Source organism: Apodemus sylvaticus, unplaced genomic scaffold, assembly GCF_947179515.1.
Source record: "Apodemus sylvaticus unplaced genomic scaffold, mApoSyl1.1 scaffold_290, whole genome shotgun sequence".
In the NCBI taxonomy this organism is placed as follows: Eukaryota; Metazoa; Chordata; class Mammalia; order Rodentia; family Muridae; genus Apodemus; species Apodemus sylvaticus.
This window is the reverse complement of record NW_026263458.1, coordinates 134,672-161,724: the sequence shown is the minus strand read 5'-3', so window position 1 is coordinate 161,724 and position 27,053 is coordinate 134,672. Positions and strand designations below refer to the sequence as shown.

The 27,053-nt window shown below is 37.0% G+C and overlaps 1 protein-coding gene across 7 annotated transcripts in view; it reads right to left on the bottom strand.

Moving 5' to 3' along the window:
• The window catches only part of LOC127676260 (ubiquitin-conjugating enzyme E2 G1-like), a 122,089-nt gene that overhangs the window by 16,492 nt on the left and 78,544 nt on the right, over positions 1-27,053 (bottom strand). Inside the window, exon 5 of one of the 7 annotated variants that reach the window (XM_052172146.1) lies at positions 25,780-25,900. The exons of the other annotated variants lie outside the window; for them this stretch is intronic. Coding sequence (XP_052028106.1) covers positions 25,880-25,900 — 21 coding nt within the window. The 3' untranslated portion in view covers positions 25,780-25,879. Of the gene's footprint in view, positions 1-25,779; positions 25,901-27,053 lie in introns of those variants that run through there. 7 annotated transcript variants of the gene reach the window in all.

Below are 27,053 nucleotides of genomic sequence, written 5' to 3'. Positions count from 1 at the left end.
AGTCCCATCTTTACAGCAGATCCTCTTTGAATCTTTTTTTTTTAACTTTCCATCTTTGCAAGTTTCTGGCTTTCTGAGGTAAAAAGTCTCACTATGTAGTCCAGGCTAGCGTTGAATTTATAATCCTGCCTCAACTTAGAATTGAAATTACAGAAGTGCACCATCATGCCCAATTCTTTAAACCATTAAGGTAACATATAAAACCTTTTATCTAAATATTCTGTAGATTTTCTTAAGTAAATTATGATTTACCAAAATAATGTTACCACTCTATCACAGGAATTGCTACACATCTACTGTAATAGTGTTGAGAAACAGAAAAGAGGTGTGTTTTGTAATTACTGTAACTACACAAACAATCATTTCCTCAACCTTCATTAATAAATCAATATTGGAAAAATACCAGTGGTGGTTTGAATGAGAACAGCCCTCATAGGCTCATGTTCATATACCTGGTTCCCAGTTTGTAGAACTGTTTGGGAAGGATTAGGAGGTATGGCCTTAATGGAGGAGATGTGTCAGCAGCAGTGAGCATTGAGATTAGCACTGTGTCTCTTGCTTGCTGTTTAAGAGTCAAAGTCTCAGGTGTTCCTGCCACCATGCCTTTATTCAACCATCATAAAGTCTAATCTTCTGGAACTGTAAGCCCAATTAAACACTTTCTTTTATAAATTGCCTTGGTCATGGTGTTTTTTCACAGTAATAGAAAAGTAACTAATAAAGTGATATATCAACAAACAACTGCAAAAATTTTATTACATTTCTACTATAGTTTTTTTTAAAGATCCAATCTAATAATCTTTATAGATTTCTAATCAACATTAAAACTGCTTACAATTAGAATATTTTTCTTTACATTTGAGTCATAGGCTACAGTGAGCTGACTTCCTAACTGGTTAAAAAAAAGGGGGGGGGGACCATGGAGCAGACAGGCAAAAAACAGTCATTCCATATTTATAAGACTTTCTAATATTCTGCCAAAAGGATTTTCTTCCTTAGAATTAACAGGTACATTCTACCACCTACATCTGACCATGGTGTGTCATTCTCAGGTTAAATAAAGCTGTTCTGTTGTCAAAGTCATCTAAATTCTCATTCTTTCTCTCTCCCTACAAACTTAAATGACTCTTATATTCTAAACATATCCTGATGAGTTTATCTAGACATATCCTGATGCCCTTTGTATGTTGTAGCTTGTGCTTAAATACAACATCATCAGCATACTTCTCTGCTGAAATCTGATGCAGCAGGAATTCCTGAGAACAGAAGACCATATACATTATATGGTATTATATGTCAGGACTAAGTCTGCATTTCAATTCTCCTTAGTCTTGCCAAATTTAGTCATCTCATTTTTTTCCCAAGCTTCATTTTCTTATCCATAAAGTAGGATAAAACCTATAGTGGTATTATAAAACAGAAAAATAAGATGTGTGCATATAAGTGCTTGAGTCTGGAAGGCAAGGACCAACAGCTGGTGGTTTCAGATTTGAGACAGGGTCTCTCGCTGAACTTTGAGCTCACTGATTTGACTAAATTGGCTAGCCAATGAGCTCCAGGGCTGCCCCCGGCCCTTCTAGCATTAAGTCCCTGCAGGGAATCTAAACTGGGATCCTCTCAAGCTTTGGAACAGGCAATTTACTGACTGAGCTGTTTCCTCATCACCAAAAGAAGACACAAAATATTGTCCTATCTTAGGATACATGTAGAAAATGTTAATTATCCATAGTCTTCCCATAGTCTAACAAATACAATGTTCTTTAGAATCTCAAGAACAGCCTCAGGAAGTAGAAGGAGGGTCTTTGAGTTGACGGGTAGTTAAGACAGCATGGAGAGCCGGGCGGTGGTGGCGCACGCCTGTAATCCCAGCACTCTGGGAGGCAGAGGCAGGCAGATTTCTGAGTTCGAGGCCAGCCTGGTCTACAGAGTGAGCTCCAGGACAGCCAGGGCTATACAGGGAAACCCTGTCTCGAAAAAACCAAATTAAAAAAAAAAACAAAAAACAAAAACAAAACAAAACAAAAGAATCTCAAGAACAAGCCTATACCTTCGCTACCACCTTTTAAGAAAAATACTAGGCAGCTCCAAACATCATCCAAACTATGTTTCTAATGAGAGTTGCTGTGAGCCCTCCACCCCTGACTCCCTGCTTACAGTAAAAATGTTCTAACTTCCAATATTCCTGAGGGAAGAATTTTTTCCTCACCATTTGTAAACCTACAAGACATCTATTAATACATGCTTAAACCTGTATTAAAATGTTTACTAAACTCTGTCTGCTTCATAATATGCTGTCTAGTCCTGACTTCTTTTCAAGTCAAATTCACAAATGCTGGTTTGGCCTGAGTCAATTTTCCTAAAACTCTTTGGGAATATGTTAGGCTGCTGAGGTCGACAGTGTGAAACTGCCTCCTTTACCTGTATCTCAAAACGCTGACAATAAGATACTGTATAAGTTTACTTTTAAAATGTAGTTTAAAAAATAAAAATGACTAACTATAAAAGTTGAAGCTAGAGAAATGTCTCAGTGTTTAAAAGTCATATATAAGCTTTCCGTAATAAATACAGCCTAAACTAATTCACAAGAAAATAAAAATATAGAATAAATAGAACATATTTGAGCAAGAAGTACTAAACTTAAAGCAATAACATGGGCATCTAGGAGAAGGAAATCAAGTAAAAAAAAAATGTGGGCAGAAGAATCAAGTTGGTCTCAGATTTATTTCTCCATAACAATGCATAGCTGGTAGTGACAAAACTACAGAATTCTAAAGCAAAGTGTGATACAAAGAATAAGGAAGTCAAAGAAATCAAACTAGGATGAACAAGATTGTGGATGAACCTTAGAACTTGTTTCTTAAATTTTTTTTCTTTTTTACATCATTTATAGTGTGAACATGTACACTGCACCATACTGTACATGTGGAAGTTAAAGGACAGCTTGCAGGACTTAGTTCTCCCTTTCTACCATATGAATTGAATTTAGGTGGTCAGGCTTCGGGACAGGAACCCTTACCCAGTGACCCATCTCTCTGGCCTGCTTCTTGTACTGCTAAAAATGAATTTTGTAATCCGAAACACAAATAATAATTACTGAGTCCACACAAACACCCAAAACTAAAAATATTACCACAAGCCTAAAAATATACACGATTGCTCAGCAGTTAAGAATATTTATTACTTGTGAAGGTACCTAGGTTTGGTTCCAGCAACCAAATCGTGGCTCATAGCCATCTGTAACTACAATTTTCAGAGATCAGATACCCTCTTCTAGACTCTATGTGCACCAGGCATGCACAAAATATACAAAAATATATGCAGGTAAACCATACATAAAAAAATTAAAAGGCAAATTAATACATATGTATGTGTACTTTTATATATATACATAGATTGGTTCAATCTCTGTAACTGCATGGACTGATGATTTGGTCAAGTACAAGAGTACTGTTTTTATCTAAAAATTAAATTGATGAGTACCAAAATAATTTGGCTGGATATTTTTTGGTTGAGACAAGCATGACATGAAAACTTAAGTCACATAGGTCAGAAGAACAGTCACCTATACAGAAATATATCACCTTGAATAATAAAGTAAAAATACTTATATGATTAAGTAGTAATCTATTTTCATGTAACTATAGAATATTTATAAAAATACAAACAGTATACAAAACAAACACTCAAATATATGTATTCTAAAACACTGTTGAGAGAGCTAGAGCAATGACTCAGTAGGCAAAACACTCATACATATGATGTAAAATCATTCTTTTGAGAGGAGGGAGTGAGGGAGGGAGAGAGTGTGGGAAGGAGGGAGATGGAGAGAGGAGGGAGAAGGAGAGGGAGGGACGGAAGGAGGGAGGAGAGAGAGAGAGAGAGAGAGAGAGAGAGAGAGAGAGAGAGAGAGAGAGAGAGAGAGAGAGAGACATTGAGAGCTAGAGAGCTGGTTCAACACCTAAGAACACTTACTATTCTTGCAAAGGACCCAGGTTCAGTCTTAGCATCTATGTGGCAGCTCACAACCACCTATAACTAAAGATCTAAGAGGTCCAATAACCTTTTCTGGCCAAGGGTGGTACACTTACAAATATCCAGGCAATATAATCATACACACACAATAAACCTATTTAAAAAAAAAATCAAGCCAGGTGTGGTGGTACAAGCCTTTAAAGCAGAGGCAGGCAGATCTCTGAGTTCAAAGCTAGACTGTTCTACAGAGCAAGTTCCTGGACAGCCAAAGCTAGAGATTTCAACAGCCCCTACCACTGCAACTCTTCCACTACTTCTTAGACCTAGGTATATGGGAGAAAATAATCTAAGCTAAGCATCAGGCCATACCAGGTTCAATACAAGGCATATCAAGTAAGACAGTATTTGAACCAGCTATGATACACTCTATTATGGTTTAAAAATATATGAAACATCATGTATGTTCACGCGTGGAGCATTTGGCCACCAGCTGGTGCTGCTGTTTTAGGAAGTTGTGAAAATTTGAGGATTGTGGCCTAACTAGCAGAAGTGGACTGGTGAGACAAGGCTTTAAAGGTGATAGTAATTTCTGGTTCTAGCACAAATGCTCTGAATCCTGATCCATTAGGCTATAAAGAGCTCCAGGAAAGTGATCTATCTTCCTGCTGCAACACTATTCCTGACCATGAAAGACTATACTTTTTAAAACCATAAGCAATTGGGTGGGTGGTAGGCGGTAGAATCTTGGTGGGGGGGGGAGGAGAAATAGAACCATGATCCAAACAAAACGAACTTTTCCTTAAGATGATTCTGTATTGATCATAGCCACAAAGAAAGTAATGAATATACAGATGCATATTGATTCACTTTCTGGTATATCCCTCTATCATGCTTTAAATTCATTTTCAAATCTTTTCCATCTAAGGTGATGGAAATAATATACTTCTGTGATCCGAATCATGACCGACTTTATCCCTTATTCACTTTCTAGTAATAAAAGGGAGAGTTCTGACCATTCAGAAATGGTATACATGCAATCAATATACTCTTTACTGAAAGGTATTCTGGGCCTTTTCACCATTAAGAAGCTTTGAAGAAAATAAGACATTATATAAAAACAATGAGTATAGGCAGGAGGCCTAGGAAAGCACATGAAACAAAATAAAAGAGCAAAAGGGAATGAGGGGATGAAAATATATGTGGCCATTATGGACGAAGTATGGAGGTTCTTCATAACCTCAAAAACTAGGACTGTCCTATCCAGCTACATCAATCCTATGTATATACCCAAAAGAATCCAAAAACAGCATTACCACAAAAGGTACCTGCGCGCATAATACTTACTGCAATTCTATTCACTATTAAAGATACAAGTCAGCTTAAATGTCCATCAATAGATGAAGACAAATAAAATGTAATTATGTCTACAAAATGGAATTTTATTCAGCTATAAAGGATACAATGGCTTAAAGGGCAAAGTACTTGTCATACAAGACCAACAGCAAATTTAATAAGCAGAATCAACATGAAAGTGAAAGAAGAAAAACAACTTGACAAACTTGTTCTCTGACTTCTACAGGCACTCTGTAGTACAACTGTGCAAATACTTACCCATAAAATATAACAGTTTCAAAAAAGTAATAATTTAACATTTTAAAAAAGGAGTGAAATATGTAACTTGCAAGATAATAAATGGAAATAGAACCCATCATATGTTGAGTGAAATAAGCTAAACTAAGATAAATATTTAATGTTTTGTCTTAAAAATCTCTCAAGACTTTATTATGCATGTATATGTGCACATAAGTATATTTGCATGTGTTTGTATATCATGAATATAGAAGGAATACTATTTGAGAAGTGGAAGGAAACAAGCAGTAGGGGAGAGGAAAGAGAACAATAGAAGTGGTCATAGTGCAAGTGCGAAAACCAAAACAACTTAACAATGAACAAAGCCATAAAAAAAAGCACACATTAAGATTGTTTTCATGGGACTGGAGAGATGGCTCAGCAGTTAAGAGCATTGACTGCTCTTCCAAAGGTCCTGAGTTCAAATTCCAGCAACCACAAGGTGGTTCCCAACCATCTGTAATGAAATCTGATGCCCTCTCTTCTAGTGTGTATGAAGACAGCTATAGTGTACTTAGATATAATAAATAAATCTTTTTTTAAAGAAAAGATTGCTTTTATGTTAGCTCAGTGGGCTCATGCTAACATACATAAAGGCAAAACACACATACACATAAATTTAAGCCAAAAAAAAAAAAAACCCTCAGCTGGGAGGTAGTGATGCAAACCTCTATTTGCAGTACTTGGGAGGCAAAAACAGGGCTATATCTTGAGTTCCAGGCCAGCCTGATCTACAGAGGGAGTACCAGGACAACCAGGGCTACACAGAGAAACGAACACTGTCTTGGGGGTAGGGGAAAGGAGATTGTTTCTATGCAAGAGAAAAGTGAAGGTGAAGATGATTTACATGTTTTCTGAAAACAAGTGGTAATTTGCCCCACAAATTTATAGACACAATCAATATGGACACTGCTGAGCACTGCATGAAGAACAGTTGTTCAGTATCTTCATAGTTCTAAAAGACAAAAGATAAGTTGCAAAGCAAGCCATGAATTATTTGAGAAGATTAAAAACTATACCTGGAGGCTAAGAGGATGGTTCCACACTTGACTTATAAGCACCAGAACCTAAGTTTGATCCCAGAACCCACAAAGAATTACCAGGGTTACAAACGGCACATAGTTAGTTGTAATCCTAGTCTTGAAGAGGCCAAAACTAGAGAATTCCTGTGGCTCTCTGATCACCTATCTCAAAGGAAATAGAAAGTGTCCTGAAGACAACATATAAGGTTGTTCTCTGGCCTTCACATGCACACATATGCACTGGCATGTTATGTGTACATACACATATACACTTTTTTTAAAATAAAAAAAATATTTTTTGAGACAGGGTCTCTGGCTGGCCTTGAACTCAAGAGATCCACCAGCCTCTGCCTCTGAAATGTTGGGATTAAAAGGATATACCATCATCCCCAGCCTTAAGATATTTTTAAAATAATCCATAAGGGGGACTGGACAGATGGCACATTGGTCCTTGCTGCTCTTGCATAGTATACAGCACACACATGGAAGCTCACAATCACTTGTAACTCCAATTCAAGGGAACCCAATGCTCTTTTCTGGCTTTCTTAAGACACTAGGCCTACACATGGTATGTATGTATACATATATACACACATACATGCAGGCAAACCCTCATTGTTAACAAATAATTCTTAATATATAATTAACTTTTAGAAACCTACAGGTAAACACTGTAGCACAGAAAGACCTATAATTCCAGCAACTAGCAAGCCTGATGGAGAATACCTAGGGTTCAAATCCAATCTGGGCTACAGAGTGAATTCAAAACCAGTTTTGGCGTTAGAAAAGAGGAGGGAGGGAGGGAGGGAGGAAGGGAGGGAGGGAGGGAGGGAGGGAGGGAGGGAGGGAGGGAGGAAGGAAGGAAGGAAGGAAGGAAAAGAAAGAGAGAGAGAGAAAGAAAGAAAGAAAGAAAGAAACAAACAAACAAACAAACAAACAAAGAAACAAAGAAACAAAGAAACAAAGAAACAAAGGGGAAAGACAGAATGCCCCTCTAGCTCTTGCAAACTTGCCTAGCATGTTTAAGGACATAGGTTCAACCCCTGGTACCACAAAGCAAACAAATCTACAAGAATATTTAAAAGTCAGTGATAAAGCAGTTTATACAGTTAGCACAACTGTAATAGACTTCCCAGCTAATTATAGAAAACAATTATTAAACATGAAAATATTTAAAAAATAAATTTGGGGAATCTGGAGAGATGGTTCAGCAGTTAAGATCACTGAGTGCTCTTCCAGAGGTCCTGAGTTCAATTCCCAGCAACCACAGGGTGGCTTACAACCATGTGTAATTGGATCTGATACCCCCTTCTGGTGTGTCTGAAGACAGCTACAATGTGCTCATATATTAATTAATTAGCTAATTAATTAATAAGTCTATCTTTTTAAAAAAAGGTGAATTTGAAGTAGTGAGATGGCTCAGTAGACTGCCACCAAGTCTGATGATCTGAATTCAAGCCCTGAAACCATTACATGGTAGAAGGAAGAGTACCAATTTCCACAAGTTGTCCTCTAACCTCCACATGAGCACATTAAACACACAATAAACACAATGGGGTGGTTTAAACTAAAATGTCCCCAACAGGCTCATGTATTTGAATACTTGGTCACCAGCTGTTGTTGCCATTTTGAAGATGTTATGAAAACTTTATGAGATTTGACTTTGCTAAAAGAAGTCTATCACTAAGAGATAATTCCTATTTTGGCCATGTGCTGCTATGTTCCACAGCCCCACACCCTTGACATTATATTCTTCTGGAACCACAGTCAAAATAAATTCTTCTCTAAGTTGCATTTGGCCAAGGTATTTTATCACAGCGAAAGAAAACTAATACATGGATAAATATAACAAAAAAATTTAAATGAATTTACAATCCCAACAAAAAATTTACAAAGTCTTCTAGTGGAAACACATGTGGAAATAAACATAGTCTAAGAATTTGAATAGGCCACCATAAACCAAGTTAGAGTAAGAAAGGAAAAAACTTGCACAACTGTTTTAAAAAGTAAAGGACTTTCTGTGCCTCTATTCTCTTATGGGGTGTAACCAAATTTCTTTGACAAACCAAACCCGTCCTCTAAAATTTTACTGTATCTCAATCCTATTCGTCCTCTACTGATCTGGACTCCTGACATTCTCACGTTGCCTCACAGTTTCTTCCATCATTAAACCCTTCCAAATTGGAGGGCAACTCTTCAAGACATGGAATGAGACAAAAGAAAGTGAAACCATATGATTTAAGACAGGGCATTTATAGAGAAGTTAAACATTGTATGCAGCAAGGACACTCCTTAAATTGTGGGAGTAAACTACTCAAAACACCTTCAAGAAGTCCTTGAAACTCATTAGATTCACTAGGCTCCTCTTTTCCCAAGCATATGCATAATGTAAAGACTGCTGAGAGTTACTCTCACAGATTCTGAATTACCTAGAAGAGGCAGACACCAGCTAAAATGAATGCCCCCAGGGGGAGGGGGACGACGACTAGAAAGGACACCCCCAAATTGCTGAACTGCTATCAGGTTATAAAATGAAGCCCAGGTTTACAATTTTCATGAGCTGTCACCCGTGTGGGTGGCTTTATTGATATAGTGTCTTCTGAGTCATTTCTGCTTTATCACTGACTTTTAATTTAAATATTCTTGTAGGTTTGTTTGCTTTGTGGTCACTTTTGAGCCCCCCATAAAAAATTTTTTAAAAGCTAGGGTGGTGGTTCATGCCTGTAATCTCAGCACTCAGGAGGCTAAGACAGAAAGATCTCCAAGCCAAAGCTGAGAGCTACAAATTAAGTTTTGGGCCAGCCTAAGCAAAGACTTTCTTTATATTTATGTGAATATATCTATGTGAGTTCCTCCTGTAGCTTCTATGGCACTTCTCCCTATGTAAAATGTTCTTTTTTTTTAAGATTTATTTATTTATTATATGTAAGTACACTGTAGCTGTCTTCAGAAGACACTCCAGAAGAGGGCATTGAATCCCATTACAGATGGTTGTGAACCACCATGTGGGTGCTGGTATTTGAACTCAGGGCCTCTGGAACAGCAGTCAGTGTTCTTAACCACTGAGCCATCTCACCAGTCCCAGAAAGGTTCATTTTAATCTCATTGATAAAGACATTGAAAACAGAAATAACTTCACATGGATACAAACATTAAATTCCCCTAACCTGCAAGCCATTCTTTACAGAGTGAGGAAATCAAAGCCTCCATTAGAATAATGGTGGTTACTCTGGCTGTCCTGCTAAGAAACAAAGCTAGAGTATTACAATGCTGAGCAAACTTAGAAACACATTTTATAAATTAATTTTTAAATAAATGTAAATACATATTTTTAAGTAAACAAGTAAATTATAGGATACTGTTTCAACATATTTGGGTATCTATTAAAAGTACTTTAATACCTTGTGTGTACTGTTTAAAAGCCTTCCCTGAATTGAATGATTCAGTAAGCATGATAATGGTAAGTGTGCAGTGACCTAACAAATATTAACTAACAAAAGATACAACAATGTCTCAGATCCTGTTCTAAATTCATTGTCCTGTTCCCTGATCATAAGAGGTGAGGTGAAAAAAACAGAAGCAAAGGAAGCCGACCTGTAAAACCTTTCTAAAGCAACCAAAACTTTTAAAGCCTATCTTCTTGACTTAGAAATGGCTATTCCTAGAAGAGAAATAACTGGAACATAAAAATATTTTCGCTGGAAAAATTCAATAATAATTCAAGTAATTTTAATTACAACTTTAAAAACTCAAAATGAAAGAAATATTATAGTACCAGGATATGAAAAAAAATTACATACCTATTTAGTATACTTTGAAAGAGTAGATGCTGACATGAGAAAATTTAGTTGTTTGAAGAATGAAATATGGCAAATATATCATCTATCTCTTTAAAAAACAGAAAGTGGGTTGCAAAGATGGCTCAGTTGTCAAGATCACTTGTTGCTCTTGCAGAGAACCTGGGTTCAGTTCCCAGCATTGGCATAGTGGCTAACAAGCATCTGTAACTTCAACTCCAGGTCATCTGACAGCCTCTTCTGACTTACTTGAACTCCAGGCACACAGGTGTACAGACATACATTCAGGCAAAGCATTCATGTATGTAAAATAACAAATCTTCAAAACATTTTAATAGCAAAACAAAAACTAAATTCTTCAAGTGTATACATATAAAAAAAAACCCTTTTGACCTAATATTCTAGTCTATTATTCAAGAGTTCCAAAGTGCCAATATGAACCTAAGCCAATAAAAATTCTTAAATTTTTTTCAAAAACTACATAGTTTGCCCATGGTTCTGAAGGATGGAGACAGATAGAAGAACATGAACTGGTCAGCAAAGTGTAGGGAGCAAAATCCTCACAGAGGGGCTGAGGCGAAGGAGGAAGGCTAAATCTTCTGGGCAGAACCCCAGAGAGGTGCCAAGTCAGTGACCAATGAACGAGGAAGGTCAGTAGTGAGAAGTGGGACTGAAAACATCTGTCATAGCAAGAAGTCAAGAGAGAATGTCTAAAGTTGATAAACCAAAAACACAGACACTATAAACATATCATTTAGAAGCATGGAGTTAAATCCCCAGGAAATCTGAACCAAAAATATTTTATGAAAGCAGTTGTCCCTAGGGAGCAGCAACAACTCTTTAGTAGCAGTTTATTAGTAGAATTTTAGGTATTTAATTTTTAGCTTTTATTATTTGTAATTTACATTTTATTCATTTTGTCTGAATATACAACCAACATTTTACTTATTAAGTCAGGGCTATAACTTATTTGACAGTGTTAGTCACCGACAAGATGTGGAATCAAACAAATCTACCGTAATTTGACCAGAATTCCTTTCTCCTAACAGAAACAAAAAATAGTATTGTTAATAAATGTATCGTTTCAGTTATAAAACATTTGCTTATATGTGTATATGTGTATATATGTGTATACTAAAATGCTAGCCAAAATACCTTGCTGTTATTTTGTTTTGTTTATTTTATGAGACAGGGTGTCTGTGTGTATCTCTGGCTGTTCTAGAACTTGTTCTACAGACCAAGCTGACCTCAAACCCAGAGATCTGCCTATGTCTGCTTTCCCGAGTGCTGGGAAGACTTCCACTTCCACCTAGCCTACCTTACTGTTTCTATGATCAATTTAGCAGCCAGAGAAACCCCTATAAACCTAAATCGTGTTGCTGTTCATATGGAAGCCTAATCTCACTTGGTGAGGGCCTTAAAAAGTCCTTCAGAATTTACCAGTATCTCACTCCCACCTTCTGTCTCTGGGTTCAGCTACTCTATCATTTTCCTGCAACATTCTCATCTATATCCCCGTTGCAGATGCTGCACTTGTGGTACCCTTCACACATTCACATTCACTCCCTCACCAAGCATTCTTAAATGTCACCCTAACTTTAATTATGACTCCCATGTTCTTAGGAAATGTAAACTTTTCCTTTCCACTTAGTATTCTACTACATTTTATTAATTGTGTTTAACTCCTTTACTTCACCTAGAATGCTAGTTTGAAGGAACATGAATTTTTGTTTATTAAAGCCCCAGGATCTATTATCTATGGCAATAAGTGTTTGACAAGCTAATGGTTGGTTAAAAACAAAACAAACAAACAAAGAAACAAAAAAAAAAAAACCCAGAAACATCACAGGAAGCAGTCACAATATTGATAAGTAAAATAGTTTAGAATCCTTAAGAAATTCTGAGACGTATATTTGCACCTCAGGGGGAAGAAGACAGACAGAGAAAATTAACACAAACTTGCTCATGAGAGAGCCTGCTCCATTAACAAGTGAAATGGCCTTTTTTATTCAAAGTCAGAGTAACAATCTCACACATTAACAACAACTAGTCACAGTCCCATTGTCCACTACAGCCTTCAAGTCTGAATAAAGATCAGGAGCACATTGTTCACCATCTTCAGTTCCCCACCCAGAACAAACACAAAGAACAAATTGGTACTCTGGAGAAATTCTTACAAAAGAACTTTTCATTGTGGTACACATGAATGATAGAGAATACATCAGTCATAACATCAAAGAATTTCATCTATTCTGCAAGGTAACTTACTCAATAAAAAATAACCTTTATAGACTTTTAATGACTATAAGTAAAAAGTAATTAATCATAAGTAAAAAATAATTAGTCATCCTTTATTGATACACAGAAACATACACAACAAACAGAATTCTACTATGCGCAAGCAGTTTATACATCTTCAGAAAGAATTATGATTGAGCTTTTACCAAATCTCAAGTCATTAACAAAACACAAAATCTGACACAAAGACTTAATCAAAATCATTTGTTTTTGTGTTCACAGAGAATAGATTTTGACATGGCTACTCTATAACTGTTTTGAACCCATCTTCTCAAAAACAACATAGCTTCACCTTTTGACATTACAAGTACTAAAAGCATTTGTAAATAGAAGGTAAATTGAAAAGCCTGCTCACAGACATACATAACAAAACTGAATGAACAAAACAAATCCACATTATAAGTAGTAGTCCTAATACTGAAGAGAACAAACTTAGTAAAGATTATCAAGAAAATAACATATCAGAACAGAGCAAAGGAAGCATTTAGTAAATAATGAAATGGAGCCGGAAATGAAGATGGGCAATTATATAACTAATGCTTAAGAAAGAATTCCAAAAATTAAAGCATATAAGATATCTAAGAAATTTTCCTGAACCCACCGATCGAGATGGCTTACCACTAACAGGAAAAATGTAATAGAGAATCACACCAAGAGCGAGATACAGTCTAATAAAGTTACTGAACTTCAAGGATAAAGAAAGCAATCTGCCAATACCCAGGCAGAAGTAGGTCACCTACAAAGGGGAAAAAAAAAGTCAGGCAGGTCCCAGACTTCCCTATAGTAACCCTATAGGCCAATAGATAGGGGAACAGTCTGTTGGGTTTTAAGGAAAAAGAAGTGCAGCTCCAATTCTGACTTTTAATTTAAATATTAAAATATTGTCAGACAAAACATCCTTTCACTTGAAAGCCATGAATAGTACTTCAAAGCTAAGAATGCTGAGAATATTGCCTTCAGGCAACTGCTCTCAGAAAAGATACTTGATAAATATAATCGACTGAAGTGTATTAAGGCTTCGGCTTTTCAGTAACAACAGTTTACTGTACAGGTCAAGTACAAACAGCAAAGGACCATCATTCTAAAATGCACTCAATTTCACGTTTTAGCTTATTTGAAATCAGCATCCATATTACAACTGATGATGTCGTGGTTTGACAACATTTATCCATGTTAGCAGTTTATTACATGTTGGCTTTATTAAAGGAAAATAAAACATTAAAAAATTGATGGTACCCTAAACAAAATGAAATAAAGTATTTTTGTAAGATGAGAAGAACAATGAGAGCAAATTAAAAAGTAATTTTAAAAGATGATAAAAAACCAGGCAGAAACACAAGCAACAACAATAAAAAATGACTAATATTACAGAAGTAAACCCACATTATGTGAACAAGTAAAAGAATTTTAAATTGGGTCCCCCCCAACCCCCCCCAAAAAAAACCAAAAAAAAACTAATCCTGATCCAACTACATGGATCCATCTACAGGGTCTACATGAGACAAACCTAAAAGGGTGACTTTGAGAAGTTAAAAGTAACAGTTAGACAAAAAATGTATCAGGCAGATATAAACATTTTTGAAACTCATTAAAGAAAAAAACAATGAAACATTGAGAGCCAAAAGACAGAGTCACTTTTTCTAGTGATCAAACTCCAGCCAGACATCGTGACCAACACCTCTTATCCCAGACTTCTAGAAGGTAGAAGCAAATAGATTCAGAGTTCAAGGCCAGCCAGGGATACAACATGGTAAAACTTCCAACATTTTTTAAGACCCACAATCTAAGTCCTTTCAACTGATCATAAATTAAAATTAAGTACTGAGCATTCAATTAAATGTTAGAAAATAAAAAGGCTAAAAAACAGAATAAAGGAATTTCAAGATGTCTTAAATTACTTAGAGAACAGATGCCTCCATAATTTTAACTCTCACTGGAGCTGAAGCCAGTGAGAAGTCTAGGCAGGTAAGGGTGTTTTGTTGCTAAACTTTGGGACTTGAGTTCAAAACCGAGAACTGATTTCCACTACACATGTGCCCATGGTACACATAAGCTCACATACACACAAACCTACACAAAATAAATGTATAATTAAAAGCAACATGTGACAGCACACACCGTGAATCCTAGTGCTCTGGAGGCATAAGTAGGCTGATCTCTTTGGGGCCATCTCAGTCTAACAAAGGAAATACCAGGCCAGCCAAGCCTACATAGTTAAGACTCAGTGTTTCAAAACAATAAAGGAGCTATATTTGATGGCTCAATATTTGAGATGGCTCAATATTTGAGAGCACTGGTTTTTCTTCCATAGGACCTAGGTTCAATTCCCAGCACCCACACGGTTGTCTGTAGTTCCAGTTTCCAGAGAATCTGACACTCTCACACAGGCATACATGCAGGGGGAAAAATCTAGGTGAGGTGGTACACACCCTTGATCCAGCACTCAGGAGGAAGAGACAGGTAGATCAGAAGCCAGCCTGGTCTTGAGTAAATTCCAGGACAGCCAGAACAACTCAGAGAAATCCTGTCTCAAAAAAAATAAGTGTTTTTTTTTTTTAAGTTAAAGTTCATCATTAGCTACATAAGTCGGTTGAAAGTCAGTCTGAGCTATATGAGACCCCTATTTCATATATTGATAAATAGAAAAATACAAATATCAACTTATTTCCCCATCAGTTTGATATTGTAAGGGTGGAGTGTTTACTGAATCATGAGAGCTAGAAGTTCAGATCATAGTTACCCACATAACAAGCCAGGTATCCTGCACACACATGTAACTTACCTCAGCTTCAAAAGAATCACTGAAGCTTACTGACTTACACCCTGGCCAAAAAAAACATGAGGCTCTAAGTCCAAGGCCTTTTTGAATAAGTGTGGTCTCATTAGAGGAGTGTGTCACTCGGGCTTTGGCTTTGAAGTTTCAAATGCTCAAACAAAACTCAGTGTTTTTCTCTTTCTGCTGCCTGCCAATCCACATGTAGAACTCTCAACAACTCTTAACACTATGTCTACATTGCCTGCCTGCAATCATGCGTCCCAACATGACAATAGACTAAACAAGCTCCAATTAAATGCTTTTTTTTTTATAAAGAGTTGCCATGGTAATGGTATTTCTTCACAGCAACAGAAAACTGACACAGGCATACAATGACAGACAGACCACACCACACACACACACACCCCTCTTTAAAAATTCTGTGAGTAGAATGGGTAAACAGTGTGTAAGAGCATCTGATGCGCAAAACATGAGAACCGATGTTTAAGTCCCCAACACCAACAAAAAAGCCAGGCAAGAGCCAAATGTATCTGAAACCTGAGTGTGGAGTAGAGACAGATGGGTCCAAGAAGCAAGCTGGCCAGATAGCCTAGGCAAAAAGAAGAGGTTTGTTGGGCTGGGTAGCACATATCTTTAATTGTAGCACAGCAAAGACAGGCAGCTAGCTATTTGTAAAAATCTAGACCAACCTGGTCTGCACAGAAAGTTTCAGCTAAGTGAGGGCTACATGGTGAGAACCTGTCCCCTCGCATCATAAGAAAGAGAGGGGGGTAAGGAGGGAGGGAGGGAGGGAGGGGAGGGAAGAGAACAAAAGAAAAAAGAAAGAGAAAGAAAAAGAAAAAAGAAAGAAAAAAACCTCTTCATGCCTGTGGTACATTTTCACTTTGCTTATTTGGTCCTTGTGCTAAGTTTTAAAAAAAATTATTTTAAAACTTTCTTTCTTTAAGGACTGTCTTAAAGTTTGGTTTGATACTGCAATTTTTTTGAGGAAAATATTTGCTTTGATTCACACAGTTTGAAGACATAACATCCATTAAGATTAAAAAAAAAAGTCAGTGGCAAGAATCTAAGGTGAGGAAGACACAGTGGCAAGAATCTAAGGCAACTGGTCATACACACAGTGTCTACCACAGTCAAGAAATAGAACAGAGAAACATTAATGCTATAGTTCCTACAATTCTTTAATAAAATTTTTATTCACAGTAATATCCTTCTATAACTTAAACTTTTTTACAGTCTATGTTCCTGAGCTTTTCAAGCATGTTCTCTTCCATAATTTTATTAAAGTACATTTTATATATGTTTGTGCTTCACTTTCCCCTTTTCCTTTACATAAACCATAAAATTTTTTGAGACAATGTTACTGAACACTCCTGGCTAGCTTGAACCTTGAAATGTAGACCATTTCCTTCTGCCTTTCAAGTGCTGGTTAACTTACAAACTTGTAAGAACTCATTGGGGGATTGAGATATATACGCTGCTTTTGAAAAATTTTCCTTTATTTGTATTTAATTTTAACTTGAACTATTTATAATCCTGTACAGACAGATACTACTCTTTTCCTATCTAAAAGAGCACACTGTTAACTGAAATATTGCCTACAAATGTAGTCTCCTCATTAATATTGGCATTGTAATTTTTTTGTCTTCCTTACAGCCCTTCCCTTATATCAATGTTTTTGTAGACTACAGGATCCATTTAACTCATTTACAATAAATACTGTTTTTCAAATGTTGACTAATTTATTAACAAATGAAGTATTTTGGAAAGCATTAATTCATTAAAATAATTTAGTTCTGTGGGTATACTTAAAATACTATATTTTACTAAAGATTGTTTGCTTAAATTATTTATGTTTACTTGTGTCCACCTGTGAACATGCAACTTTGAGTGTGTAGAGGTCAGAGGACAACTTGTGGAAGTTAGTTCCCTCCTTCTACCATGAAGGTTCGAACAAGCTATGCTTTAAACTCTATAAGGCTTGGTGACAAGTAAGTGCCTTTATCTACTGATCCATTGGTCCCTCAAATAGCATTTCACATATCTTTAACTACTTTTCAGTTATTGGCCTTTGATTCAAATCCAATTCTTCTCTAATTGTCCTCTTTAAGTTTCCAACCTCTCTGTGGTTTTGTTTGTTTGTTTGTTTGTTTGTTTTGTTTTTTTTTGTTTTTGGTTTTTTTTGTTTGTTTGTTTGTTTTTGGATTTGGTTTTTTTTTGAGACAGGGTTTCTCTGTATAGCCCTGGCTGTCCTGGAACTCACTTTGTAGACCAGGCTGGCCTTGAACTCAGAAATCCGCCTGCCTCTGCCTCCTGGAGTGCTGGGATTATAAGCATGCGCCACCACTGCCCGGCTATTCTCTGTGTTCTTTAAAGAGGTTTTGACCCTAGATCTTCTTTACAAATCTACCTTAGACCTATCACTTCTTTCCCAATAACCCAACAGAAACCTCACTAAGCTCTATCTGATTCTCCTTTAACCACTATCTCTCTAAAATATGTCCTGAGCTTATACACTAAACTGATACTGAGTTTAACTTTCTACATGTTTTAAAAAAGACATTTAAAATTTTTATGTGTAAGAGTGTTTTGCCTGCATGTATGTCGGAATAACACATGCTTATCTGGTACCAGAGGAGCCCAGAAAAGGGTGTCAGATCCCTTGGGACCAGACTTACAGACAATTGTGAGCTATCCTGTATGTAGGTGGTACTGAGAATGAGGCTAAGTCATCTGGAAGAACAGCCAGTGCTCTGAACAACTGAGCCATCTCTCCAGTCTCTTAAAAAAACTTATTTTTATGATGTTTAATTATGGGAATGGAGTGAGAGGTATAAGTGCAAGTCCCCCAGAGAGTCTAGAAGAAACCATCAAATCCCCTCAATCTAGACTTACAGGCCATCTCATGTGGGTGTTGGCAAACTGAATTCCAGTCCTCTGAAATAGTAAGCACTCATAACTGCTGAGCCAAGTATCCAGTCCCTAATTTTCTGTATCCTAGTTTAAAATAGGAATGAGTGCACATATTCAAAGTCAGGGAGACTCTAGATAGACTTCCCAAGTATTTCCTGTTTCCAACTCTACAAAACGTATGTGACCTGCTCCAGCTTTACAATCAATCCTACAACTATAATTACAACTTTTTTGTTGGTGGTGGTATTGTTTTTGTTTTTGGACTTGGGGTTTTTGAGACAGGGTTTCTCTGTATAGCCCTGACTGTCCTGGAACTCACTCTATAGACCAGGCTGGCCTCGAACTCAGAAATCCACCTGCCTCTGCCTCCCAGAGTGCTGGGATTACAGGCGTGCACCACACCGCCCGGTTTATAATTAACTCAACTTATTTGTAATTTCTCTACTACTTCTTTCTATTTAATACTGATAAAGAATTCAACTTTCTATTACACAGTTACAATTTCACTATAAGAACCTTTATCTAGATATTGAACACTAAACATCCTTTAAGGCCTTAAAAATCATCTGTTTCAGATTAAAACTATAAAACTCTTTGTCTTTCTGGGATATGCTTTAATAGTCTAGGTAGGTGGAACCTGTGGAGGCTAACACCTTGGGAAAGAAAAGATGACTTACCTACAAGTTTTGAACTCATTTACCTAACTTGAATGAATACCCAGTATTTCTGGAGTATTACAAGGGTGAGTAAAATAAACTAGCAATAGGAATCACATTGTAACTTCACAAGCAATACATAAAAAACTTGCACAATTTAAAAACCAATTCTTTACAGTCATCTCTCCAAGTGATAGCTGTAGTAACTGAAGAAATCACTAAGTAATTAATTCTTGTGTTCAATAATGACTTCACAAATATTAACAAAGAGAAAGAATGGCTCAGCAGTAAAGAGCAGCAAGTGCCTTATTCTGACCCCTGTGGATGGGCAAACACACAAACATATAAATATTTTAAAATGTATTTGTATTATTCTTATTTATGTACATGACCAAGACATGTATATGCAGGTATCCAAGGAGGAGAGAGGAAGGTGCCAGATCGCTTAGGACTGAGTTACAGACAGTTCTGAACTGCCTGGCCCTAGTGCTGGAGTGCAAAAGAAGCAAGCCCTCTTAATTATTTAGTCATCTCCCTAGCCCCATAAAAATAAATCTTGGGGGAAAAGCAAATATTGACTAATTCTCATGAAAAGTCTCTATTCTTGTCCTAAACGGTTTCCACATTCTACACATTTAATCTTCCTGAGTCTCATATACTAACTACACCACCATCTTTCTGTTTCAGATGAACTGATCATACTTAAACTGATCATAGCTAAATAAAGCTTTCAACACAGGCAGTGATTAGAATCCCATCTTAAATTTTCTCAAAACAACAACAACAACAACAAAAACACTTCCAGTTCCCTCCTGTGTCAACCATTCCTTCTCCACTAAATTCAATCTCAATATTAAATATGCTAACAATTCTGCAATTTTACCAAAACAAAAATGAAACACCCTAACTTCAGGTGCTTCCTTTTGCCCTTTGAGGTACAATTTAAACAGTTGTTTTCATTTCCTATACTCACTTTCCTTTCATTCTCCCAAGCTCAGACCAAGCTTTGGCCCACTTCACTTAAACTGCCACCCTCAAAGTAACATTCATCTCCAGTGGCAACCTCATCCCTACCTTACCTGACCTCTATGTGAAACTTCCTTTGCTTGTCTTACAGACCAACCAAATTTGATTTTGTTTTGTTTTCCTCACTCTTTTCCTATCCTCCATCAGTTCCTGTGACTCTTAAAAAACTAGTGCACAAAGATTTAAGTTCTTTGTATCTACTACTTTTTCCTTATTGAACCATTTAGCCTCAAGAGGAGAGAGAGAGAGAGAGAGAGAGAGAGAGAGAGAGAGAGAGAGAGAGAGAGAGAGAGAGAGAGAGAGAGAGAGAGAGAGAGTAAAAGCCAACATTCACCCCACTAATACCAAGACCCCATGTGCCCCAGGCAATGTAAGTCCCTCTGCCCACTTCAGAGCTTCTGTGCTGGTTCTTCTCTCCACCTAGAAAGCTAGTCCCTCAGACAATCAACATGCTACCCCCAACCCATCCACATCACCAATCTTCTCACTCATCACTAATAGGTTAGAATTCCTAACTTAGGGCTGGAGAGATGGCTCAGTGGTTAAGAGCACTGACTGCTCTTAACCTGAGTTCAAATCCCAGCAACCACATGGTGACTCACAACCACCCGTAACAAGATCTGACGCCCTCTTCTGGAGTGTTTGAAAACAGCTAGTGTACTTACATATAATAATAAATAAATCTTAAAAAAAAAAGAATTTCTAACTTAATTGTCTAGCTCATTATCTCTCTTATGCTAGCAAGAATTTTATGCTGTTCATTCTTTGACTTACTTTATGTTGCTATTCTGGGAAGTATGCACTCAAATTATTTGGTAAATTTGGAATTAAATCTAAAGCTTTCATTTTATATATCAGAAGTTTAATGCTAGCAAGTCAAAATTTTACATGATCCTATGACTTAAAATATTGAGACTATAACCAGGGCAAGCCCTCTTGGCCTACATAGGAAAAAGAGATAATTTTACTACTGTTTTTCAAACTTTTATTTTTGCAGGTGGGGAGGGGGATCCCACTAGTAAATTTCTCTTCAACTGCAACAGATAGCCTTTTGTTGCTAGAGTAGCTACCTCTGGGGGGTGGAAAATGATTATTAGTATTTAAAAAAAAAACTAGGGAAAACAAATGTTAAAACTCCACTGGGTTTCTAAAATAACAGTAATGCTTTAAGACGGGGCCAAGTCACTATTCAAAAGTAAATTAGATTTGTTAATGTGAGGAATTAATAAGAAAGAACAAATATAACAAGAAACCCAATCAAGAAATATTTTCTTTTTTGGGGGGGGGGGCTCGGTTCTTTTCAAGACAGAGTTTCTCTGTATAGCCCTGGCTGTCTTGGCACTCACTCTGTAGACCAGGCTGGCCTCGAACTCAGAAATCCACCTGCCTCTGCCTTCCAAGTGCTGGGATTAAAGGTGTGCGCCATCACCACCATATTTTCTTAATTTCTTAAATCAATTAGTGTCTGTGTGTGTGTGTGTGTGTGTGTGTGTGTGTGTATGTGTATGTGAGTGAATACCACTAGAAAAGGAATTTTTTTGCAATATAAAGTGCATACTACATGAGTCCTTTTCCTTTTTCACACTTTCACAAATTGAGTTCATTCCTAACCATACATCTAAATAACCTAAGCATATGATTTTCCTTTCCTAATTTTTTGTTTTTCAAGATAGGGTTTCTCTGTGTATCCCAGTCTGTCCTAGAACTTGCCCTGTAAAGCAGGCTGTCCTTGAACTCAGAAATCTGTCTGCTTCTGCCTTACCACCACCCAGTAACAGCTTTTTATTAATGTAAAAGAAAGAAAGAGAGAGAGCGAGCAAAACAAAAAACAAAAAAAACAAAAAAAACCTTTTACCACATATGTATTTTTTAAGACCACAAGAGGTTTTTTTGGTTTTTGGTTTTGGTTTGTTTTTCTGAAGACAACTCAAATGGACAAAAAGAAGGCCACATGATCCAACAATTCTTCTTAGAGGTATACATCCAAGAGAAATAAAAACATCTGACCCTCTCCCAAATAAAGTTCTCAGCAGCATTATGCATAATAGTAAAAAATCCATAAATTGATGATGCTAAAAGAAACCGTGTATCCATATAATGGGGTATTATTAATGTACATTTTAAAGGGTGATTACATGGTGGTATGTGAGGTATCTCACAATAAAGCAGTTAAAACTAATCCACTAGGATTTATATCACCAAGCAGCTGTGGGGAGGCAGCCATTGAGATTACCAAACTGGTTGTTTGGCTAATAGGAATGAGCAGGCAGTGCCACAAGGAGAAGGAAGCATATGCACAGAAACGCCGTAACTGAAGCCATTATAGTGTATGCTCACTTAAAACTCTGCTTTCCAAGGCAGACATCCCCAAACACTGAGTGGGTCAAGATTAGACACCAGAACCAATGGCATTCATGGTGATTCCCTGCCTTCTCCTCAACAATGAGGCTGAGCTGGGTGGCTAGTGAATCCCAGGGACCTGCCTGTCACTGCCTTCCCAGCCCTGAGAACAGCAGTGAAAGGTGCCATGCTGGCTGGCCCATTATACATGTTGGGGAGCAAGGTCAAGTCTTCATGCTCCTGTGGGAGGCGCTCTACCAACTGAGCTCTCTTCCAGCTCTGAGAGTTCATTATGATGTTTAAAATGAAATCTTTTCCACTCTACATATCCAAGTATTTGTATTTATTATTATGTGAAAGAGACCTGTAATCATTCCTCTTCTCCTCCATATTACAGCAAGCATGAAAACACATGTATAAAAACCAGGTGATAGCCACACTGTGCTATGGCAGCCACAGCAAAGCAGGAGCACAAGGAGATTCACGTGCTCCATTTTAAAACCAGATTTATAAAACATACAAATCCCTGTTAAAACATTTTTCACGATTTTGCAGTGAAATTGTAAAAATTATGAGACGTAAGTAACATAATCATTCACATATCTTTAGTCCATACAAAAATAGTTGTAATGCACCATAATAGTCATCAGAAATAACATTTTCCCCTCTGAGGTTAAAGGAGAAAAGAAGACTTTCATTCCTGTCGAAGGTATTCAATTTTCCCTCAAATGAAGTTTAGATGAAAACAATGGGACTGACAAGCTCCACAAGGCAGATCTTGGCAACTCTCAACTCCGTCTATCTCCTTGGCTGGTTAAGCAAAATTCCTTCACTAACTGTTGGTCTTCGCAATAACTCCTACAAAGCTCATTGCTGCCTCTGTCAGCCTATCCCCCATGTTGCGCATTTATTCCTGGGATGCATATCAACATGTGGCACATGTCCTTGACATGCACAGAAGAGCTGCACCCCAGGACAGCAGCATGCACGACAATAGTCTCCACTCTTGCTTCTTTGTGGTTGCTGGGATGTAACGGAGAAATCTAATAACTGTGACAGTGGGGCCTTTCGGGTTCTCCTTGCCTTTGCAGACAGGGAAGCTGCACAGACGCTAATGAAAGGTTAAATGAATAGGGATAGCTGACAAGACATACAATAAAGAAGGAGCTTGGTAACCCACAGACACTGAGCAGAGATCCTTGGCTCAAGCAGAGAAAGGACAGCACATTGCCGAGTCACAATATTTAAAACAGCTTGCTATACACAGAGGCTTTGTGTCTGGGTACACATCTGGCTTTGGTCTAAGGGGAAAAAAGATACTAAAAAGGAATTTCAGTATGGGGCACTTTTGGCAAATGTTAAGGTCATAATAAGAGAAAAATGTTTTTGTGTGGGCTGTTACATCTCTGTGCTAATAAACACACAAAGAGCAGGGACAGTGAACTCATGAACCCCAGGTCCAGGACAATACTGTACATTTTGATAAGTCTTAAATCCTGTATGTAGAAGATAGACTTGATGTGATTCTCACTGGTTACACACACACACACATGCAGTGACTCATACTTTTTGGTGATTTCTTTTCTCTACCCTGCTCATACAATACAAATATTAAAATTATATATTTAGTGACTATAATTCTCGCCAAAACATATGACGTCTTTCAAAGAATATGTAGAGAGACACCAGCATTTATGTGGAAAGCCTATGAGACCCATGAGATTCAAAGTCAGGAGGAACAGCAGCCAATGGTTGTCATCGCATACTTCAAACACTAATGTGAAGATATGTTACAAAATAATAGCAACGAAATTTTGTGATGGACAAACTGAAAGGAAATTAACATGTCTGGAAAGTAGTTCCTGTCTAATTAGAATTAATGTTCAAATATTCAAAATATATTCCAAAGAACACAATATGTGTTGTAACTATAACAATTTGAAGAAAACCAGGGAGTTCTTAGGTTTAGGGTCTACAAAAAAGAATGACCAATTCTTTTTAAAAATATTTGTAGTCATGGTGGTTAAAACAATTGGGTTGCATATAAAACAATGCTCAAGCATAACCTGGACACTTTTTTTTGGTAAGATTTACAGAAATTGTTCTCCTGTATGCTTAAAGCATACCTCCCTTCATATAATAATGTTGTTTCTACAGAAGATTGGTACCGAATATGGCTTGAATGTCTACCTTTTCAAGAAACCACTACTGAGTTGAGAGTTAGTTCATATGATCTAGAGGAATAAAGAGAGAACACTTCCTGATATGATTAAGCTATCATGAGGAACAAATTACTTATAAAAAAAATACCTTTTTGGTGGAGCCTGGAAGGGAGAACCTTTGAATAAACTCGAATTTTGTCTTTCTAGTCCTGAATAGCAAACTGGTGACTAAGGTTGGTAGTCAACCTACTGAAGTCCGAGGATTCTGTAGCAGTCAGGATGAAGAACCATTGTGATGTCAGTATTCTAAGGGCCATGACAACGGACAAAAAGGCACATGCATTTCTTTCCCTTACACTTAGTGGCTTTAAATTTGAGCCATACATCTTTGTAAGGAATGACATATTTTCACAACCATATATATACTGATAGCTACTCTTTCAGTAATTCATTACTCTACCCTGCTCATATAATTTAAATATTAAAAAATATTATGTGAATATCAAACTGTTCAAAACATATGACATATTGTTCAAAGAATATGTAGATAGACACCAGCTTTTATGTAGAAAGCATTTGTGAGCCATGAGATTAGAGGAGTCGGGAGGAACAGCAGTCAATGGTTATCATCACACACATCAAACAATAATGTAAAGAAATTTTACAAAAATAATACCAATTCAGTTTCATGATATTAAATATTAAAAGTAAATGAACATATGTGGAAGATGATTCCTTTTTATGAATTAACATTAAATCTTTTAAACTTTTTAAAAAACACAATGTATTTAGGAAAAAAATAACAATTTGGGGAAAACTGAAGCATTCATAAATTTTAGGTTGAAGTTTGACCAGTTTACAAGAAAAGTTTGTGTTTTAATGGGTAAAAACAAATTTGATAGTCTAGAAAATACTACTGTCTTATGTTCATGGTAGGTAATTTTTGAAGACTTATAGAAAGCATTCTCCTGGAACAAAAAGCATAGCACTCCTTAATAACTTTGTTTCTTTAGGGAACTGGTACTGAATATTGCTACTGAGTAACTTTCCATGAAGACACTGCCAAGTTAAAAGCTAGTTTTCTAGATCTGGAGAATAAAGATAGAACACTTCCTGATTCCATTAGACTATCATAAGAATCAAATTAGTTATTATATATATACATTTACAGTGCAGCCTGAAATCGAGAACCAATCAATGGATGTGAAATGATCACTTTCCTTCTTGGCACTAAATACCAAACTGAAGACTGCAGTTGGTAAGCCAACCACTGAAGTCTGAGGATTCTTTAGTAGCCAGGGTGACAGGCCTGCAGTAAAACAAGGATAGTCCTGTCACCGACATGTTTGTATGTGAGGATAGCACCACATTCCTGAACTTATCAAAATGACAGATTGGCAAAAGGATACCTGATTCAATAGTTGTTACTTTCAAGCACATTTTAATTCCTTTGCATTAGGCAAAAGAGAGGCAGTAAAACTAAGGAAGCAGTTGTATAATGAGAGAAGCGAAGGTAGAAGAGAGAAATGAAGTTTAAGAAAGAGGAATCGGGGAATAAGAACAAACTAACCTTGTACTAAGGCTATTAGGTAAATGTCTATCAGCCAAACAGGCACAGGAGTCATAACTCAACACCCTTCTCTGACCCAAACACTAAATGTAGCAGCAAAGTAGCATTACAGTTCCTAAGGATGGATAAATAAGATGTCAGAGGTGCTCCAGGGAATCGCATCAGTGGTTTCAATAAGTAACTTCCTACAATTTAACATTATTCTTCCTTTATAGAGAGAAATGAAAAACTGATGGACTTAATTAAAGGAAAACAAAAGGATATTATATTGTTGTTAAAGGATCAATTCTTTTTCTTAATTAGAATGATGATTAATAAGCGGAGAATTTGATTTCTGAGCTCCCTGGTTTGAGTGAGGCATTGTTTCCCTGTAGTACTCCCATTAAGGAGGGCTCTGACTGCAGAAGGAGACAACGCTCTCTCATCCCCACACACCATGGCACAAAACGCTGTGCGCTGTGTCCCATCGAGAGGACCCAGAACTCTGCCCTCACCCATGCCAAGTCCAGTCATAAGTGTTACACTGGAAGGTGGAGCAAGCGTACACTATGAAATGTGTGAGGTTTCCGACAGGGAAGGTACAAATTGAAAAAACAATCAATACTTTTTTTTCCTATTCTCTAAACTTCCTTTTAAGCCCAGGAGGGAGACATGGTACAGGAAAGGCTCAGGGGGAACTGTGGGCCGCAGTCACAGCTCCCACACCATCTTAGTGATGTCATAGCACATACTCTTTCTTTTTCCCAGGATAATTTTTTCCATCCTGTTTCCCTCTGTATTCTTTATCAGTTTGTCTTCTAAGATACTCCTGCTTTTTGTTTTGTTTATACAACAGAACCTAAAGGCTGCTGTTCCTGCTCTGCCCCTCTTCCTTTACTTCTCTTAAGCTTAT